The 21,050-nt window shown below is 41.7% G+C and overlaps 1 protein-coding gene across 2 annotated transcripts; it reads left to right on the top strand.

Moving 5' to 3' along the window:
- The first annotated feature begins 88 nt into the window (after positions 1 to 88).
- Positions 89 to 16,418, top strand: RABL3 (RAB, member of RAS oncogene family like 3). Of its 2 annotated transcripts, XR_009819496.1 has the most exons (9): positions 89 to 172; positions 643 to 734; positions 1,863 to 1,992; positions 5,224 to 5,338; positions 6,736 to 6,886; positions 8,042 to 8,113; positions 9,195 to 9,233; positions 11,810 to 12,546; positions 15,426 to 16,418. XR_009819496.1 is itself a non-coding variant. In XM_062005400.1 (8 exons), exons 1-8 carry the CDS (start codon positions 127 to 129, stop codon positions 11,873 to 11,875), a joined length of 711 nt encoding a protein of 236 aa, XP_061861384.1. In that variant the 5' UTR covers positions 89 to 126; the 3' UTR covers positions 11,876 to 16,418. The 2 variants fall into 2 exon arrangements, 1 of the variants encoding a protein (XP_061861384.1); XM_062005400.1 differs by having other exon boundaries at positions 11,810 to 16,418.
- Positions 16,419 to 21,050: the final 4,632 nt, after the last annotated feature.

The following is a 21,050-nucleotide window of genomic DNA, read 5'->3' as shown; positions in this document are numbered from 1 at the left end:
ATGCGCGGTAGCAGCAACGTTACCCCCCCCCTTGACAGAGAGGAGAGCGACAGGAAAACGAGCCAATCGCATCCGGCCGGCACCGGGCGGAGGTTTCCGAAGTTGTTGCTAGGTAGAGTGAGTAAGATGGCGGCTCTAGACAGGGTCAAGGTGCTGGTGTTGGGCGACTCCGGTGAGTGGCCCTCCCCCCTTCGCCACCGCTCCCCCGCATAGTCCACCCCCCCAGTCCCACCCTCCCGCCCAATACGGTCGCGCACAGCGAGGACGGGGGTCGTCCCCTCTCCCCTCCCGCCGCAGGTGCCGGGCGGCGCATGCGTGAGGCGCCGGTCCCTCCGCCCACCGCGCCCGCCGCTTGAGTGGGGACGGGACGGCGGGAGGCCGTCTCCCCCTCGCTCTCCCCTTATTTATCCCTTACTCGCCCTGCCACCTGGACATCCCTTCACCTCTCGTCGAGTACCCTAGGGCAAGGGACAGTGGGTGTACCCGCTGCTCCTTGGGGCTTTGTTCCTTTGCCTCTCTCCCACCTTTGCCCTGGCCGCCGAGGCCATCCGCGTATAGTTTATTGCTTCTTCCCGTCAGCTTTCGGCCGCTTTAGGTGACTTTGTGCGAGCTCCAGAACTTGTCCTCTGTCTGCACTTACAGGTGTCGGGAAATCTTCGCTTGTTCACCTCTTATGTCAAAACCAAGTGTTGGGAAACCCGTCCTGGACAGTGGGCTGCTCGGTGGATGTTCGAGTAGGTGACGTGCCAAACTTCTTGGCAGCCCTATAGCTTAACGTGTAAGGGAAAAGAAAGGCCTTGATGTTTTTCCTTTTCATTACTTACCACCTCAGAAAAGAAGTGTGTTTTGATGTCTTGGTTTGATGAGGGCTCCCTCTTTTGAAGTAAATAGCGTTAAATGTGATCCAATGCTTGTGTGACCAAGTTTTGATCTTCCAAGGCTGCCCAAATCAGATGGGATGTTTGTCATTTGTAGCACCTTACTGCAGTGGTCACTGGCGTGTTACAAGTCATGGAGCGATCTGTTAAAATCGTAAGGCACAGAATTTAAACCACACTTCCCCGAGAAACAATTAATGTGCTGCTAAATTGTCAGTGAAACATGTCGGAGGAAAAACAATTGGCTTGTTTGGTTTGAGGGTACTGACCATGACCATAGGGTTACTTCTCTACCTGTCTGTTTGTGGCAGGACCTACTATCAGAAGACTGAGGACGTTAACCTAGCAGGTTTCTTGGTCCAGCCTACAATCCTCATGGGAAAGCCATAAATGCATTCTTCCTTCATCACTGTTGGCAGTATTTTCCTTGAAATGCATTGCCATAGGTTAAGAATATATTTCCAAAACCTGGGGAATGAGACACAGCAGTCCTGTTTGATGGATATAGGGGCAAAAATTGTTGTTTGATTAATTCAGTAGAGGTACCAATGAGAATTTGGAGGAAAAAAAAAAAGATACAGTCAGTTGGTACGTGATGTGGTCACCTGTGTTAACAATCTTGCAATGCTACCATGTGGGTTTTAGCAACTGTAGGAAGTCATTACCTTACTTTTTCATCTGCTTTAGCAACATGCTATTTCTAAGCACATCATGAGGCATCGGGTTTGTTAATACTGAGGTGGAAAGGATACTCCCTGCTGATTTACCAAGCCCCATCTCATGTAAGAGCTGTGGTATCTGGTGACCACTGCTTGGCTCATTGCACCTCTGTTGTACTTGAGAGATTTGAAGTGGTGTCAACATGAGAATTTACAAATTTCCATCCAAATGCAATAACTTTTTCAACTGAATGTGTTAAGCGTTATGTGGATTAGTTCCTATGAGCTGGTGCTGTGGTTATGTATGATGTGAATTTTTCACCAGATCCATGACTACAAAGAAGGGACTCCAGAAGAGAAGACCTACTACATTGAGCTGTGGGATGTTGGAGGTTCAGTGGGTAGTGCCACTAGTGTGAAGAGCACACGAGCAGTATTTTATAACCTGCTGAATGGTAAGTTTGCTTGGTGTATATCTGGTTTTGGTGAAAATCTGGTTGTTGCTGTTTCTGTTATGAGCTGCCTCTTGGTTCTGAGGCAGGATTCCTTTAAGTCTGCCTGAGGGGCTAGGTAGCTCTCTTTTCTGATTCTAGTACATGTATCCAGAAAAAAAACCCTGATACTATTTGTAGACAGAATTTTATGGGTTACGTTGTGAACTGGAAAGCTCTTTTAGGCAGACCTGTGCAGATGAGCTTCATCAGCCTTTCACTGTGCAGCTGGCACAACAGGGAGCCTTTGAATTTGCAGTGATGACCCTTCCAGCTACACTTGTAGACATAAAGATTGCCTTCACCTTTCCAGGCCTGATATACATGCAGAAAGATAATGTATATTTTCTTGTCTGTTCAGTTCCAAAAGCTACAGCAAGGAAGTAATTATGTGAATTTATATGAACTTCAATAGTTCTACTCTGGCAAATTTGAACTGTTGTCCCATAAAATTGCAATATCCTGATAACCATCTTGCCTCTGCTCATTTAATTTGCCAAATTACTTTTAAGAACTGAGTCTTGCAAATTGCAGTATACAGAAAGTAGTATTTTATACCTTCTGTTGAGATTCAGACTTTTAAAGGTCTAGCAGTTCATTTCTACTACTAATAAAAGCAAATGAATGATTATAAATTTAGCAATGCTGTATTTAATTTGTTACTTTTTGGCATCCATGGGTAGATGTATACCAGATGACATGGTGGATGTCAGGAGGTTGGGGCATCCCCTTTTTTCTGTTATATCTAGCAACAGGACAAGGGGTAATGGGATGAAGCTGGAACACAAAAAGTTCCATTTAAACATAAGAAAAAACTATTTCACTGTGAGGGTGCCCTGGCACAAGCTGCCCGGGGGGGGGTTGTGGAGTCTCCTTCCTTGGAGGTCTTCAAGACCTGTCTGGACGCATTCCTGTGTGACCTGATCTAGGTGGACCTGTTTTAGCAGGGGATTGCACTAGATAATCTCTAAAGGTCCCTTCCAACTCTACCATTCTGCGATTCTGTGATGAACAAGAACTTCTGAAAATCTGTCTCGAATATTTTGTTTGATTCTCTTTTCTTGTTCCCAGTCATCTTAGGGCCTTGTAACAATGTGTTAAGCTGTACAATAACCATTTTTGCTCTGCGATTATTTAACAACTTATTTGTTCATCCTTTCCTGGAAGAAATAGTGTATGTAGGTGTCTCTTCCTTACATCGTTAACCAGACCTCTGTAAATAAGATTTTAATTGAGTTGTGCCCTCAAAGCAAGCCTCTTGGGTATATGAACAAAGTTGATTTATTTTTGACGCCAAATCCACAATATGCCAGTGAGTGTGGGTCATACTTGGAAATATCCTAGAATAGCCCATTAGGAGATGAAATCTGGAACTTTCTGTGTCTGAATTCTAATTGATGACATTATTAAAATAGAGTTATTTATCTCCACTGACCAAAAGATATTATTAGACATCTCTCATATGAAAACTGTTGACTTCAGTACTTGGCCTTGGCTCTGGTTTCTTTCATTAGATTAATTTCTTCATTAGAGTTTGTCTCACAAATTGCCTCTGTTTGACCTGATTTAAGAAGAGAAGATGAATGCATTCCTTCTGCCTGACTGCTTTGTGCTTTCTGGGCTTGCAGTGCTCTGAAAACCTGAGATCAAAAGACTGTTAATGCTTGGTTGTGACAGCATCTGTGCAGACTGTGTCAGGGAGACTTGGTTATTGACAAGATTAGGTACAGTTTGCTTTTGATTTGACTGCAGATCTTCTGCTTAGGTTGACCCTGCATCTAGTGTGTGGACTGTGATAGTCTGGGACAGTGACTGGGCAGTAAGGCTGTGGCTTGCAGACCTTGATGGGGGAGGAACATTTCCTTGAGTAGTCATTGGTCCTGCCTGCTCTTTTTTTGATGTTGACACAGTTGGGGTTTTTTTGCTGCTGCAGCTAACAGTGTAGGTTTTCAGTGAAGCAGATAAGGGAACTGACCAATCAAAAACACAACTGAGGGAGAGCATCTGGAGGTGGAGAGTGTTTCTCGCAGATTATGCAGCCGTGCCTCTGAATCTGTTGCTATAGGCCAAGTTATATTGGGCTTTTCCTCCCTACAGTGGGGGTGGACATGCAGTTGAGTTGCCTTTTCATGCTGTTACCGAGATAAATGCTTTGAAGTAGGGCTATGGTTGTGATGTGCTAGGAGCTCTCAGAGGAGAGTCTGTGCACAGTCGTGTGGGGTAGCGGAAAATGTTTGTGGAAATGTGGTTTATTCATAGTCTGTACAGGGGGTGGCACCTTTGGGAGTTAAAGCAAAAGATTAAATAAATAAGTTTTCTCTACCTCTAGCCTGTCAAGTGTGTTGAGAATGAATCCTGCTGACAATAAAGGGCATAATTCCATTTTGTCCTTGAATTAATGATGAAGTCTGGAGGAAGCAGGAACATTCCACAGGTTGTAGAAGATGTGAATAAATAGAAGAAATTTGCTAGCAGGAGTTGGTAATTGAGTTAGGAACTGTGGTTATCAGAAGTGGGTGTCTGTTAATAGCACAGCTAGGAAGTTTGGCTGTCTGTTTATCTATCTGAGAATTTACATTTTGAAGAATCATGGTGATGATAAATGCTAGAAGCTTAATCTTAAATACATGAAATCTTATTAATTCCTGTTCTTACCAGCCATGTGGTAAGAATGGACCGTGAAAGTACATCAGAGTCTGTTTCCACATAGCATTAATTCTTGAAAGTGTGGGAAAGCAATATCACTCTCTAAACTCTTTGAAACAAAGAAACAGCCTTTAGATTTCTCAGAGGGTGTGATGAAAACATAGTCATGTCTATTAATTAGGTAAAACAGAGAAAGGCTACATTCTCTGCCGCAGTAATATATAGTTTCATTAACATTAGGACCAGACAGAGCAGAATCAGGGAATGCCTGCAAGCCTCTTGCAGATTAAACTCTGAGATGGCTGTTTGTTTCCTCCTTTCATGAGATTTTTCTCTTAGCTCTTATCCAATTCCTCATAAGCAGCTTTAAAAAACCTGTTGCATCCTGATATTTTCAGCTTTACTCATTCACTGTAACTGAATCAGTTATACTTCCCTTTTTTCATTCTCAGATATCTGGAAACCTGCAGATGTCGTTTTGTTAAGATAAGGGGAAAAAAAAAAGATACATCATTAAACAACATCTTGCTGCCTCCTCTTTCACTTTAGGGATAATTTTAGTGCATGACTTAACCAACAAGAAATCATCTCAGAATTTGTATCGCTGGTCTTTGGAAGCGCTCAACAGAGATGTTGCTCCAACAGGAGTTCTCGTGACAAATGGGTGAGTGAAAAATACATGCAGGATTAAGACACAAGAGTTCCAAGCTGTTACAGGAGTCTTTGTTCATTCTTAAGGCTACTTGAAGGCCACGTGAATTTAGATGTGAAGAGAAAAAATGGAGGATATTGAAGAAAAATCACTGTTCTTTTTGGCTTACACAGCCAATCGGGTTATTCTGCCAGCAGATTCCCAAACCTTGCTTTAAGGTAAAAGATGTTTACTTTGTCCTTTAGTTGTCTGAGGCCTCAATGAGAGTGAGTCCAGTCCCTGATGCCTCAAGATTTGTGTGTCTGCACTGAGATGTGCGAAGCCCTTGTAGAGGAAGGGCCATAGGATGGCACGTCTCTTTTCCAAAGGCTTTCCGTTTGGGTGCCAACATTGAGAAAGTCCACTTAATTGTTTTTTGTTTTGAGTGATGGGGGAAATATTTCAGGAGTCTGGCTAAGAAAGAGCTTAGAATTGGCTTTCCAATATAATGTCAAGAATTTCTTCCTGTACCACTATCCTCCAGTAATACATATAGTTGAGGAAGTTTTAAGATCATCGATAAACCTCACTCGTGAGCAGGGAAGCAATAATAAAGTATATCTTTTTGTGGGAAGAATATCAAGTGTTTATCTACCCATGCTGATAGGCAGATGTTTCTGTAGAAATGTGGAAGAAGGGAAGGAGGATTTGCATTACATAAACTACAAACTTCTCCAGTTTTTCCACATAGTAAAAAACCAAAACTCATGGGTGAAGGTAAGAACAATTTACTAGCTAAAATGAAATAAAATGTAGTAATAACAAAAATAATAATGGTTATTATAATTGCAGTGAAAATAAATATGTTATATTTTCTAAAGGCCATCTTTTATCTTTATTCCTGTCTGAATCAAAGCTTGTTGAGATTCAGCTTATGGTGGCTACTTTCACTTGCATGTAGAATTAATAACTTGACACCACACAATTGTTATTGCAACCCTTTGTAATGGATTGTGGTTCCAATTTATTTAATTATCCCTCCTTAAAAAGTGTATGCATGTATAAACTTTGGATGTTCTGAGATGCTTTCTCCCTGATCTGCAGGATCTGTATGTGACTGCATACACTTTGTACAATACTGAAATTCCCATTTCTTTCCTGCTTATGTGAGCACTTCTTCTGCAGTTCATCTATGCTGAGAAGTTATCCAACTCATGGTTTCTTTTCTCTTTCCCTTTAATTCCTGAGCAGTGACTTAGATGCAGAAGCCTTTCCTTAGTTTACAGATACAGCATATCCTCACTTAGATAAGTAATGATCCATAATAAATCAGTGACCATTATTTGAAAGGAACAGGGGAGCTGATGTCACCCTGTCCCCATTTACATGACCATTTCTTCATTCAGTACTGTATTTGTTTCCCTTATCAGTGACTATGACCGCGAACAGTTTGCTGATAACCAGATCCCACTGCTGGTGATAGGAACTAAGCTGGATCAGATTCCAGAAGCTAAACGAAATGAAGTTTTGACCAGAACGGCTTTCTTGGCTGAGGATTTCAATGCTGAAGAAATAAATTTGGTTAGTATCCTTGTCACCTTGTCACTTTTTCTTTTATACGGGATTCAATCTGATTTCTTTAGTAAGAAGGGATGTTGACACAATTTAGGCTTTTGGAGATTTTCTCAGTGATGATGGCCATGCACATTTTGATTGTCCATCCCCCTTGCCTGATGGCAGGATCATCTTTGTTTCACTACAGCAGTGTTAAACAAAGTCACTGAAGCTTAGGAGTGCTGGTTGGGAGCTTCACTGTTCTGACACGGAATATCTCTAAATTAAACATCAAGATCACTTTATAGATATTTATAATGTGTATCTATATTTATAAAAATGTGTGCATGCTTGTTTGCAAACATATGTGCATACACACGCAAGCACACAATATCTCACTGTAGCCTGAATGTGTAGCTGGTGGCAGAAAGAAGGTGTGAAGCACATAGCAGGTACTCGGAATTCTCTGGTTGATCCACCCCGGTGAGGCCTCATCTGGAGTCCTGTGTCCAGTTCTGGGCTCCCCAGCTCAAGAGGGACAGGGAACTTCTGGACAGAGTCCAGTGCAGGGCCACCAAGATGATCAGGGGCCTGGAGCATCTTCCTTATGAGGAAAGGCTGCAGGAACTGGGGCTGTTTAGCCTGAAGAAGACTGAGGGGAGACCTTATTAATACTTACAAGTATTTAAAAGGTTTATGTCAAGAGGACAGGGTGACACTTTTTTCCGTAGTGTCCAGTGATAGGACCAGGGGTAATGGACAAAAGCTGGAACACAAAAAGTTCCACTTAAGCATAAAGAATAACTTCCTTCCTATTCAGGTGAGGGAGCCCTGGCATAGGCTGCCAGGGAGAGTGTGGAGTCTCCTTCTCTGGAGGTTTTCAAAACTGTCTTGGACATGTTCCTGTGTGACCTGATCTAGGCGGATCTGCTTTAGCAGGGCAATTGGACGAGATGATCTCTAGAGGTCCCTTCTAACCCCAACCATTCTGTGATTCACAGAACAGAAGTTGGCCTCTCCTCTCAAACGACCACAGAGCATAAATCAGCAGATACGCCGTGGTTCCCCTAGCCAATAGCCTGTGCATGTGTCAGGGAAAAGGGTGGGTTGATTTCCATGTGTATGATTTCCTTGCATTGATTTCCTTCTGTTTGATTTGTTATTGTCTTTTATGTGTTCTAGGATTGCACCAATCCTCGTTACCTTGCTGCAGGGTCATCCAATGCTGTCAAACTAAGCAGATTTTTTGATAAGGTAAGTCAAGTCAATGAAATTGTGTTGTATTGTCCTATGCATTGAATGTTGTCTGTGATTTGAACAGTGAACAACCGTTAGTTGCTCCTTTTGCCTTCAAATTTTTTGAGTTGGTTCAAGCTGGATGCAGGGAGGCCAAAGATTGGTTTGGGTTTGAAAACCTCTGGAAAATACCTGATCTGCTTGAAGATTTGATTCTTGGTCTGCATAGAGCAATGAAAAAGAACTCACAAATGTTCAAAGACACTCTGCATATGCTTTTGGAGTTCTTTGGCAGGCCAGAGGGTTTGCAGTTTGCTAAGATAGTAATGTGAAGTGTTACAGGGCTATGGTTAGCTCTGTTTATCCCAATTAAAGGAAATTTTAGGAATTAAGAAATTTGGCACATTACTCTGACTTCCTGCAGATAAGAGTATCGAGGCGTACAGCGAAAATGACTGAAAGAATGGTCTGATTTAAACATCCCCTGGACAAAGATATCATAGTGGAGCAGATTACCTCCTATAACAGATCATGCTTTAGCAGAAATTTGGCCTGATTTTTCTCTGAAGGAGACTGTAGACTGTACAGAGTAATAGAAGTCACTTTTTGGTTCTTATATTGACAGCACTGCCTCCATAGGCATCCTTCAGCACAGCCAGCTTGTGCATGATTCTCAGAGAGTGAGTCAGACTACCTCTTCTCAAGCATCACCTACGCCCAGGGGCTACTCAGAACCACTGGAGTTGTGATGCACCTGCAGAATGAGCCTCTTTTTAATTTCTCACAATCACTGCAACCGCAGAGAGGGATGGGAATAGCTGACTGATACAGTAAGGAGGCACCCAAACCATCACCTCCATTACTAAAGAGGAATAACTACATTAGATGTGTAGCAATTGAGAATAACAAGGCTTTAAGAACGACTCTATGTGTAACAGAGCATTGCACATAAAACAGTAGGCCTGGAGCAGGGTTCAAAGTTTGGTTCAAAGTTTGTCCCAGTTAGCTGAGAGTTTCAGTGCTCATATGTGAATTGTTGATTAGAATCTGAGGTTATGCATATGCTGTTCCAGCTAAGATCATTCTCTGTGTTTTCTAGGTCATAGAGAAGAGATACTTCTTAAGAGATGGCAATCAGGTTTGTCAGTTTTCCTCTTTTTTTTTTTGTTTTGTTTCTTCCTGTGTAATGTGAACAGACACAGAGGACAGAGTCCTCTTTAAAACAATGGCTTCATGCGATCTAAGTGATGTTCTCTGCTGGTAACTGAGATTTTAAATCTGTGAGAGCACAGCACTTTTGGATAGGTGGAAAAATGGATTAATTTTGTCAGACGAAGTATATGTCTGTAATGTCATTGGCAGTGGAATAATTAAGTATGCTAACAGAAGTTGAAAGAGTGAGGGGAAAATGGACAAATATGACCTCTTTCAAATCTGTCAGCTTCAGTCTGCTTGGTTGCAGATTTAGGCCAGAGTTCCTGTCCTGAAGGTTAAGAGACAGCATAGCTGGAGTTAACGTGTTATGTTTTGGATGGGTTTTCATAGAACCAGTGGAGCCACAAAGAAAATGGCACCGTGATGCCAGCTTGCAATTAATTCCTAAATGGCTGAATTAACTGTTTTCAAAACAGTTGTTGACAGACTAGCAAAATGACTCTTCTGGTTTGGGCAGGCCTCTTCAACTTTTTGTGCCCCTCACGTTCCTGTGTGCAGCCTTTCATGTGAGGTTCCATTTGCATATCTGTGAGATACTTGGAAATTACTGTTAACAGCACCACTGAAATACAGTCTAACATCTGTAGATGTAGCTGTGCTGAAAGTCCCTTAGGGAGAATGGGAGGAAAAAACCCAGTCACAAATTACAAAATGTTTACTTTCTTTGAGCGCTTTTTCCATGCCTTTTAAACATAAATCTGCTTTTCCCTCTTTCAGTTCTGCATGATGCCTTTTCCCCCTCCCCTCTCCTCTCTTCCCCACATTCTAGTGAAGGGAAGTGTCCCTTTCATGGAAATAATAGCTTAATGGAGAAATCTGCTTGTGTGCTGGTTGTCTTTGATGCATGATGTAAGATTTTGATTTTCCTTATTTGATCATTTTTAATGGCTAGCCAGGGATTAACTTTCTATTCATTAAGGCCACGTGGCAAAGATTACCTCTTGCTGATGACTACTTTCATCCGCCTCACTGACAACAGCTCAAAAGCTTAAAACAAACCTTCACTAGTGGACAGTCGTCTCCAAAGAGACAAAATCCAAGTTGGAACTGGAGATTTCAAGATAACCTCTTAATGTTGTTATTTGAAACAATCTACTAAATGCAAACCTTACAAATGTGTTTGTGGGTTTTCTACAATAGGTCTCTTCGATCACTCTTGTTTTGAGGTATTTCTATCATAGACTTCAGGATGAAAAGAATGATAAGTTTCAAATTGTTTGTAGCACTGACCTCAATCAGATCTCTGATAAATATTTGTTATTCTTAATCAGTCACTTTGATATAAAAACTGTTAAAGCAGATAAGCTTTTACCTATGGTGTCCTCCTACTTTTTAGTTACAACAATTGCATTTTCCCTTTTTTAATTTCCCAAAGCAGTTTTCGTGAGGTGAGCCTTTGTGTACAGTCTGCCTGATTTTTCCCTTAGAGATGATTGCTTTTCAGAGGTCAACATGGATAAACACCTTGCATATCCATTTAAGTTTGGGGCTTGAAAACCCTAACTAAATTTAAACTGTAAGGGTTTTAGCAGACTTTTATTTTGGGTAAGCTTTCTCCAGTTCACCAATGAAGTGAGTAACCTAAGCAATCCACTTTGTAAGCAATCCACTTTTGTCCCATACCATGTTCTTCTTCTGTGACTTGTATTTCTTGATTGACACCTTCCATTTTAATATACTTTATTTCCTATAAGAGTGTGGAATTGTTTTGGGAGAGTGCGTTTACTGGTTCTGCTGTTTCTGCTTGCATGTAGTTAGATATCTAAACTGTAATCAAGTAGTTTTATCATGTCAATAGGACAGATGTCTTAAACAGTATAAGAAAGCAGTGCGTCCTTTTTCTTTTGAGGGTTTCATGGGTGCGTTGGATTGCAAATCTGTTTAAAATACCATTATGACAGACAAGCTTCTGATGATTTGAGGTAGATTTTCTTTGTAAGCACTCATTGTCATGGTGTAAGCAATATCTACAGATTGGCTGCAGGAGTGCAGTGTTGTAGCCATTTCTATGTTGGTGGTTTTCTTAAAGCTTTCAGCAATTGATAAAGCTGTACTTCCAACTTCCAGTGAAATGCTGCTGTCTCAGGTTAGAAGGCATAAAGTCTCAATGTCTCTTTAATAGGACTTGTAAATACTATTTTATAGTTTAAAGATGAATGGAGGAGAAATTCTTGTATGCATTTGAATCTGGGGGCGGTGGGGAATATAGACTTTGAAATCTTTAATTAACTGGTTTAGGATTTGCCCAAGAAATTAAAGCTTTCACTTTAACCCTTGCCAAAAAGCCTTGAGGAGCTTCATAAAACAAATGAGCCATACTCAACGTTTGGCAGCTTGTTTAATTAACGGTGCTCCTCTAGCAGCAGGCTGAAGCATTTTAGTCCCAGTTCTGATGTGGAAGAGAAAGGCGTTGCAATTGTCTGGGTAACAAGTGCTCAAATGTGGGCCAGAGTGATCTCATGCTGATTTGATATAAAAACTTATATTTCCTATCTCCAGATTCCTAGCTTCTCTGAAAGGAAAAGGTTTGGAGGAGGAGCACTGAAGAACCTTCACTATGACTGAACACCGAAGAAGTGGAAGATGACTTCTCTGAGTTTTTCATGACATTCCCATTCTGACTAGGTGCTTAAAAACTGCAATGCTTTTATCAAGCAGAGTAAAATGATATTACAGCCAGGTAGACTGCTGAAGCTATTTCTACTTGAAAACACTTTGGGAAGAACTTCCAAGAATCTGATCTGAAGTCTAAAGTGTTTCTGCGAATTTCTAGCCATCTGGATATATGGGAAGATCTGGGGAAAGTGTGCAATCAGCTGGATGCCTCTCACACCACTGTGAGAATCTTTATCAAAGCAGCACATATATGTGACATCTTTTTCTCCATTTTGGAAAACTTATGGACAGTCTTTGTGATTAATTACATTCATCTTGCATCTAAAGGAAAGATGGCACTTAAATGGGCTTCTCATTTTCAGTGAAGTAAGCAAAACAAGTGAGCAAATTGTAAGGATGGGTAAGAAACGGTCTGGAGAGTAATAAAGGCCTCTGTTAAATGAATGGTGTTGTCTCACCTGGAACACACTGTCCAGCCCTATTGAAAAGAGATAAAAGAAGTATGCACGAGATGAAAAAAGATTTTGAAGCCTTAAAGAGAAAATAATGTGTAGAAAACGATTGTTAATTCTGCTGCTTAAATTAAAATTATTTACTTTGGAGAGGACAAAATTAATCAGGTACTCCTGTTTATCTTTTTAATAACTGAGCGTGGTCTAGTTCTTAATATTGAATTAAAAGGCAGTGCACTGAAAGCTGATGGAAAAAATATGTTCTCCTGCAACGCTTGTTTGGAAAAAATGTGATGTGGTCTTACCGAGCCAGAGGGCTTAGCAGATTCAGGAAATACAGACATCTAAGAACATACTCTGAATTGGAATGGAAATTTAAAAGGGATGTAAAGCCCAGTAAAAAAGTAGAAACCAGGCATGATTAGAAGGAAAGTTCTGTGACTGGGATGTTTCCTTTTCATATTTAGAACTAAGGATAAAGGAGACTTGACCTGGTGATCTGATTCACTGTGCAAGCTGTTGTCTTCCTAAGTAGCTCAACCTTTACACAGATTCTCACCTCCGCGGAATTATATTGAGTGGTGAAAGCCTGATATGTGGCAGTTTCTTCTTTCCTCTCTTTCCTTGCAGTTACCTCTAATGGTTAAACCTCTGGCAAAGGCTAACCACAAGCCAGAGTTAGATATAAATACAGATTAATAATAAATGGGGATAGAAGAAAGTAAAATGCTGGTGTGAAATTGACAGCAAGCAGAGTTCTGCAGTCTCCAGATTACATCTGCCTGCAGCTCTTCTCTAGCAGCTGCTTGGAAATAAATGGAAAACTGCCTATCGTCACTAATAAGGCACAAAAATGACAGCCAGGTGCACCAGGCAAACTTATTAAAAATATGGATACTTTGCTTTTCCTTAGGCCATTTCCAGAAAGGTCTGGGAGCATTTGCAAACATGAGTGCAGTAAGTTTTGAGATGCCTGTATGAAATAGGTTATTAGTTTGCATTTTGTTTATGACTTAGGGAAAACAAAGTACCAAAGTATTCATGGCAGCTAAACCATGGCTGAGCTACGCAGCTCATGACAGCACCAATGTCTCTCTCTGCTTCTTTGACAATGAAAGCTGGCATTATTTTCTCAGGGTCAGAGACTGTCTTAGGATAACCAGATCTGCGCTCCCTCAGGCCACTAAGGAACTGCAGAGCAGAACAAGCAAGATAAGGCCATTTCTTCCTTCACCCCATGGCTTCTTTAGAAGTGGAAGTGTTGCAGAGTAAGGGAGGCTGTTTAGTTTAAGAAGCTGCATTAAGAAATAGTGGCACAAGTCTTCCATTTGGAGAAAGCAACTTTCCAAAGTAGCCTTCTTCAATTACTCAAAAAAGGAACATTGCTCAGTGTTCTGTAGGGTGACCTAATTGCAGCTTGTCTATATTCGTGTGTTTCACTCCTCCGGCTCCCCAAAGAAGAAGTGGATTCTTTGTATTGGAAATCTTGTGAAGCACAGTTTGTGCTCCAGAAAGAGGAGGGAATGCAAAAGTCCTGTGTATTGGTGTGACTGAAGGTTATGGCAATCAGGGATTCAGGAGCAAATTACAAAGAGATACTGTTGCAGTAGGAGGGAGAGAAGATAAAGGGAATAGTTCTGAGGAAAAGTAGAGCATGTGGGCAGGTGGTAGAAGGTTAGCAGATTGAGATAGAAGTGTGATTGAGACTGTGGCTCATGCTCGAGGCTCAGCTAAGTCTGTCTGGGCTCAGTCATCCAGCTGTGAGCTGTAAAACTCCTCCTGGGATATCTCCGTCCACTCTTGAACTGACCTATCTGCAAGTTGAAGAAGGCTTCCCTGGAGGCATGGTTCTGATGTATCTGTTTATCAAATTGCAGTGTTTTCAGTAAATTGGTAATTAAAGAGTTCACCCTTTTTTACGTTAGTGTGGACGTTTAACTTGAAGAAAATAAGGACCGTAATTCCAGACTGTGTGGTCACAATATTTGCTCTGATATCACCACCCTTAACTCTGTCTTGCCATAAGCAAATCATTTAACTTCAATAGTTAGTTTTAATGCACTGAAATCCTTTAGATAGCTGCCATTTGGTTCTCACTCTTTAGAGTGAAGGCTAAATTTCTGTGCTGTCTCCATTGATAGCTCTGAAGAATTACTACAGGCCCATCTCACCATGATTACAGAGTTTTAGCATTTGTGATCCCAGTTTAGAATAGATTGCTTTGTAAAACACCTATGTGTTTCTTTGAATGTATTTTTATCCACTTCTCATACTTCATCAGGCCTGAATTAAGGGTAGTAGCACATTCAAGTTATGGTTATATATAATCTGGAAATTTCATGGGTTTCCTATGCTTGGGGTTCAGATAATGGCACTACCCCTGTATTACGGGGTTTACATTTACGTGATTGACACACGCTGCAGGTCTCTAGGAATAGCTCCATAGGAATTTTGTTTAGAGTGATAGCTTCTGTTTCCCTAAATGTAAGGCAGAGGCAGAATGGACTGATAGTTATAAATTATCATGAGAGCCATGGGAATTGGCAGGCCTGCTGACTAGGTATAGTGTGGAGTTAGATGTATCTTTCTCTTTTTAATTGGAAGTAGCAGCTCCATGCACAAGTGCCACCAGTTTAGCTTTTTTCTTGTACCAACAGGATTGCATGCACCTTGCAGCAATCTTTAGCAAAGGTTCCACAGGCATTAAGCATGTGAAACCTCTCCAGCAGTGGGGTTTCGTGCGCAACCTTAATGCAAATTTTCATTATTGATGATGATAATATTTGCAGAGGTGGCTACAGTATGCTCCATTTGTCACAAATGAGATCTGAACTACTGTGTCGTAGCCTGCAGTCAATAGATTTTTTTTGGTGAGGTATAGTGAAGTCAGGGCTCGAATCCTCATTTTTCAGTTGATGAGGAGGTGACAGACTTCACTGATGGAAAATCTGCTTCTGCTTTTCAGCAAAGGGCACTTAATTTTTTCTTTCTTTTGTTAGTCAGCCCTTCCCATTAGAAATCATGTTCCTGTCTCACTTTCCTTACAGGGATGCCGGTTATTTTGATTCCTTTATAGGGCTGAGCAGGTCCGTGGCTTGGTGTACTAGTTTTCTTCGACAAAAAGCCATTATCATTATTGATGAACCTGTCACTGGCTGGCAAGTTACCAGGAAGTGCTCAGAGGTAAGGCTTTCCTTGGGGCCTGCTTTGCTGCAGCACTATGCCTTAGGTCCTCCTCACACAGCCACTGTTTTTAGGAAAAGCATCACGTAGGTGTCAGGTAGAAGAGGGGAAAGAGAATAAAATCAGCCCCAATCCACTTCAATTTCAATTGTCTAATCAACAGCAATCCTCTCCTCCCTAGTGAGGGCCTGACATACAGCCAAAAGTATTGTTCTTAGTGTTAGTCACTTGTGCTGCTGTGGGTTTATTCTGACATCTGATCAGTAACTGTGGAAAATATGTTTCTTTATGGTAGATGAGAACTCAAGGAAAAGGTTAAGAGTCTTGATCGCTAACCATGCATGTATGAGCAGTGTCAGGGCTTTCTGGCTGCTGAGGCAAAGCTTCAACAAACCGTGATTCTCAGGAATCGTGTCTGAATGGATCTGGAAATTAGATGCACTTCTCTAACAGAAAGGGATGATGCCCCACATGGTTAATGGGAAAAGAAGCAGATTTGTCAATGGGGTTTTTCAGGGTAGAATAAGTAGCTTTCTGAAAGACATGCTTTAGCACAGCTTTGAGGAAAAGTCCCCCAGCATGTTTGTAAGGAGGTTGGTTTAGATGGTCAGAGCTATCTGTGGCAGCAAAGAGACTGTGAAATCTAGCTTTGGCAGTTCAGCTCCTTACCCAGTCTCTGCTGTAAATACTGTTAAGTACAGAAATGTGTTTTCTTTTTCCTCATTTGTCATTATATCCCGGAGATGGAGCTTGTTGTGCCCTTGGGTTTATCAATGTACAGAAACTCTGGTTCCATACCTGCTGAAATTGCACATGGAAATTCCTTCTTAGCATGCCGCCATGGACTTCTCTCAAAAATGTGTAAATAAAAACACAAGTTCTTTCCTGACTAGATCATCTGAGTGAAAATCTGGGTTCTCTGGGCAATCCAACTCAAAGTTCATTTTTTGACTAGCAGGAATGTAAAGTGAAATAGTGTGTGATTAACCCATCCACATCTGTGTTCCCTTTGGCCAGAAAGGTAATGTTTACAGAGTGGAAATGCACCACTGGCTTTAGGTTAGAGATTTATTAAAGGACAAGGAGTCACAGTAGCTCTGAAGACCAGAACTACTTTCACAGTTTATATCTTGCTGTCTGATGCCATCCTCTCTTCCTGAGGCTTGTTCTGCTGTGTCTTAATGTAGGCTTGATGGGTTGGCCTACCCTGATAAATAAAAGGTCAGATCACAAATTTCAGTGACTGTCCAAAATTAACACCCGCTGTGGCCATTGCACCAGGGTGGGGAAGGACAGAATGCGAAAAGGTGACTAAATTTTCCCCTGACTCCTGGGAGTGGTTCTTCTGGCCTAAAGGCAGAAGCATCACAGCAAGGCAAGCAGGTGGCTTCTCAAGCCTCTCTTCATGCGGCATCTGCTTTTTGGTGACAAGGAGAGTGTGCTCTCTGCTGCAGACAACTTTTATGATCTCTCCTGCGCAAATAAATGATAATAATTAACCTGTCTGGCATCTGCTGCTGAATGGTCCCAGGAAAATGACATAGACATATTTCATAAGAGCCACTCTGCAAAAGAGTGCATGTCACTAAAAAGATCCTTTTCTTTTTTTACAGCAAAGCTGTTGGCAGTAGTAAAAATTTATAAATACTGTTGCTTTATTTTCTCATATTGTGATGAAAGGTTCAAAAAAGTAAGTAGCACTAAGTAGTATGCTATTGGATAAAGACAGACAGCTGCTCTAGAGAGCTCTTGTCCCATTGGCAGTGTGAGAAGGGTTAGCAAACAGAGAAGAAATGCAGATTGGGGAAGCTGAGAAAACAGAGGCAGGACTTAATGATTATATTAATAAATATGTACATCAATGAACATATTTTGGGTAAAAGAAGATAAGTAGGGGAGAGATTAGTCCTTTAAGAAACAAGGTAGATCACTGTGAAGAGCAGTGGGCTGTTGCAACAGCAAGTTCATAGCTGCATCAAAAAGGAGCTGTCTTTCTCGTTTGCCTCTTATGTACACAGGACCAAAGAGCTTTACTTTTGGGACTGAACAATGACTCGTTACAAGAAGTGATGGTGAGCTGTGATCCAGTAATTGTACTCAGCAACACTGTCAGGCTACAGGTCACACTGGGAAGCACTGTGCTAAGTGATGAGTAGAGACTTAGGAAGGTGTGGATCCTGCTCAGGGAAGCCTATAAACTAATAGACAAGTATTAAGGTAAAAGGATGGGGAAGAATGGAAAGCCTCTGGCTTTGCCACATCGCATGAAACACACATTACATAGAAAATTCTAATGGAGAGCGTAGGGAAGCACAGAGATTACTGTCCCGTATCTCTCTCTACTTTTTCTCCCAGGAATCCAGGTCATTCAGCCCTTCAGTGTCCTACTACCTGAATTCCTGAGTGATCCAGCAGGAAACAAAAGGCCTTTTAACACACGTGCTTGAATTTGAGTTACTGAAATCCCTTTTGTCTATTGGATTGAACGCTACCTGCCTCATCTTCTACTTGAAATGCTTTTTCCCCTCTCCTCCTCACCTTTCATTTGCCACCAATCATGATGCCAGTGAGAACAGTTCACACCTACTAAGCTGCTGGTATGCAGGTATCGTACAGTTGTATATACATCATGTGGTAGAAAATACAGTTGCATTGGTCTTTAAGACCCAGCTGGACATGTTCCTATGCAACCTGATCTAGGTGGACCTGCTTCTGCAGGGGGATTGGACTAGATGATCTCTAAAGGTCTCTTCCAACCCCTACCATTCTACGATTCTGTGGTTCTATGATTGATGTCTTACGCTTTTTTTATGTATGTCTTTCAGGTCTTGTTATATGTTTCATCTGGAATCTCCTAGGAGTAAGGACCACATAAAGCCATGCACTGGGTAGATATCATAAACACAGAAAGACAGCTGAGAAGACGCTAAATGCCTTTAATGCATTCTTCCACGCTTAATTCTTTGAGTTTATGAGTCATGTTTGTGTGATAACAATTCATTGTGTTTCTGAATCATATTTACATGATAACCAAGACAGCCGCTAAAATATTAATGAAGGACATCTATAGTTAATGTCTCCTAAGATCTGTATTTAAGAGCTGCTGCAACTAGCTAAAGAGGGGTTTAAGCTAAACCACCAAATCACTGAGGTGGGGAAGGACCTCTGGAGATCATCTAGTCCAACCACCTTGCTCAAGCAAGGTCAAATGGAGCAGGTTGCCCAGCACTTTATCTAGCTGGGTTTTTAATATATTCACAGCTGGAGAATACACAACCTGTCTGAGCAACCTATTCCAGTGTTTGCTCACCACTTAATATTCGCTTTTAAGGGTGAAAAGGAAAGTCCGCAAAACTACAGGCTGCTCAGCCACCCCCAGGAAGGGCTGCCTCATCACTTCAAGGCATCTAATCCTGGAAACCATTTCCAAACAAATGAAGGACACGATTTGTAGTGGTCAGCATGGATTTGTGATTTCCCTCTTAAAAGAGATGGGCTAAATCAGCAACATCAGAGAAGTGTTAAGAAATCTATTTTCTGCATTTCTTATAATTCAGAGGTCAATGAATCAAGTGCTAGTTCAACAATATCTCGTTAAATAATGTTTTTCACTATATGGAACGGAAAAGGAAGGTTAGGCAGCCTAATGAGCTTTAAAATATTTACATGGCTGTCAAATGAGTAAAGCGATAATATCTTGTCCTTTTGTAGGAAACATAACAATAGGGAAATAGGTCCACCTGTAATTAAAAAGCAACACCTTTATTTTATCCTATCCCACAAGAAAAAAAAAGAAGAACTGGGCCTGTGGAAAGGTGTGAGCAAGGTGAAATGTAGGTTTTCAAAGGCAAATGTAAGCTAAGATGTGATGTCCTCTCTCTCCTGCTGCGTGGCTTAGCAGAAGAGGATCTTGGAAACCCCTGAACCTTTGCAACTTCAGTTTGTGAAACTACAGTTAAACGTATCATTCCTTGCTGTCAGAAAATGAGTGAGATATGAACTCTTCACTCTTAAATATTGTCTGGTAGGAAAGAAGTCTCAAGGGTAGGTGGCAGGTGCCAGGTACTTTATTTCTTTGGCAGTGATGAATCACTGCTCAGAGTGAACTAAAATACTCGCAGTCTCTGCCTTGAGTCAGAGAATTCTCCACTGCTACTGCTGCTGGTTTTTATGACCTTCTTGGGTAAATGGGAGGAAGGCAAGCAGTGATGGAGATCTAAAGAAGACTTGTAACTTGGATATTACTCAGCCCATATTCTCCAGGAGCCTAACATAAGGGAGTCCAGGTCTATGCTTCAAGACTTAAAGGTATTGCTGTAAGAAAATAGTGGAAGTTCCCAGTTGTGCTCATCTGTAGCTCAGCCACATCATAATGGGGCCAAATTGTGATCTGTTTTAGAGAAAATATTACCTCACATTATACAGCCAAGCTATCTGAGTCTGTCCCTGATGTCTATGCAATAGAACTGTTGGTGTCATGAAAACAGAGGAGCCCAGGTCAATTCTCCCTAAGCCGCGAGAGTTGGAGATGGTGGGTCAAGGTGCCTCTCAAGCAGGTAGAAGGTCACAGTAGGCTTTAGGAAAGGTTGAGACGTACTGTCTTAAGTCATCTCTCCACATCACTCTTGGTTGATTGTTGAGGCACCAACTCCAGCCAGTGCTGCTGGTAAATTTGAATTGCTACTTTCCAGACAAGTCTTCAGCTGCAGCACTCTCTCTCCATTCTCAAGCAATTCCCTCCCCTCACACCATGGGGGCTGTATCTGGGCTTGCTTTGTTGCTGTTTGCTCAGTTTTTCTCAAGTGCGAAACTATATGTGAAACTGGTGACAGAACTGGCTCAAAACATCTTAGTTGTGTAGATAAATGAAGAAGAAGCAGCAGGTAAGGTGTTGTGGTGGTTTGCCAGGGCTGTGGTGCTCGTGCTCTAATGAGGGAAGTGTTGTAGGGAAAGTGGAGATCCTGTGCCTGGTTTTGGGGCTCCCAACATAGAAAGACCGATCAACGGTCACAGGTTCAGCAGAGGCCATCCATGCTGACTGCGGGCTGGGGCCCACATCCTCCAAGGGACTGAGCTTGGTCAATCTGGAGAAGAGATTGACTTTGGAGGAACCAGACAGCAGCTTCCAAAACCTGTGGAGAGGTTACCAAGAAGATAGAGCCTGGCTCTTCACAGCAATGCATGGTGGGAGGATAAGAGAAGCTGCCATCACACAAAACAAGGGATGTTCAAGCTGCATATAAGGAAAAGCTTTTTGATTGTGAGGGCCATCAGGTGGTGGAACAAGCTATCCAGTACAGCTGTGCAGTCTCCATCCTTGGAAGCCTTCAAGACAAGACTGGATAAAGTTGTGGGTGGCCTGGTCTGACCCTGCTTTGAGCAGAAGGTTGGACTAGTGATCTTTCTGACCAGAATTGTTTTATAATCCTGGGATATTAAGACCAGAGGGAGCAGCCAAGGAAAACTAGTTCTCTCTCTCCCTAATCCAT

This window comes from Colius striatus, chromosome 1, assembly GCF_028858725.1.
Source record: "Colius striatus isolate bColStr4 chromosome 1, bColStr4.1.hap1, whole genome shotgun sequence".
Classification (NCBI taxonomy): Eukaryota; Metazoa; Chordata; class Aves; order Coliiformes; family Coliidae; genus Colius; species Colius striatus.
The sequence above is the reverse complement of the archived record's forward strand: the minus strand, read 5'-3'. Positions and strand labels throughout refer to the sequence as shown.

What these genes read in the sequence shown, in the direction of transcription:
- RABL3 (XM_062005400.1), top strand. Translation starts at nt 127, where the DNA reads ATGGCGGCTCTAGACAGGGTCAAGGTGCTGGTGTTGGGCGACTCCG. An exon ending in GCTGCTCGGTGGATGTTCGA is followed by an intron (nt 735 to 1,862) that starts GTAGGTGACGTG and finishes ATTTTTCACCAG; the next exon opens with ATCCATGACTACAAAGAAGG. An exon ending in GGAGTTCTCGTGACAAATGG is followed by an intron (nt 5,339 to 6,735) that starts GTGAGTGAAAAA and finishes TTCCCTTATCAG; the next exon opens with TGACTATGACCGCGAACAGT.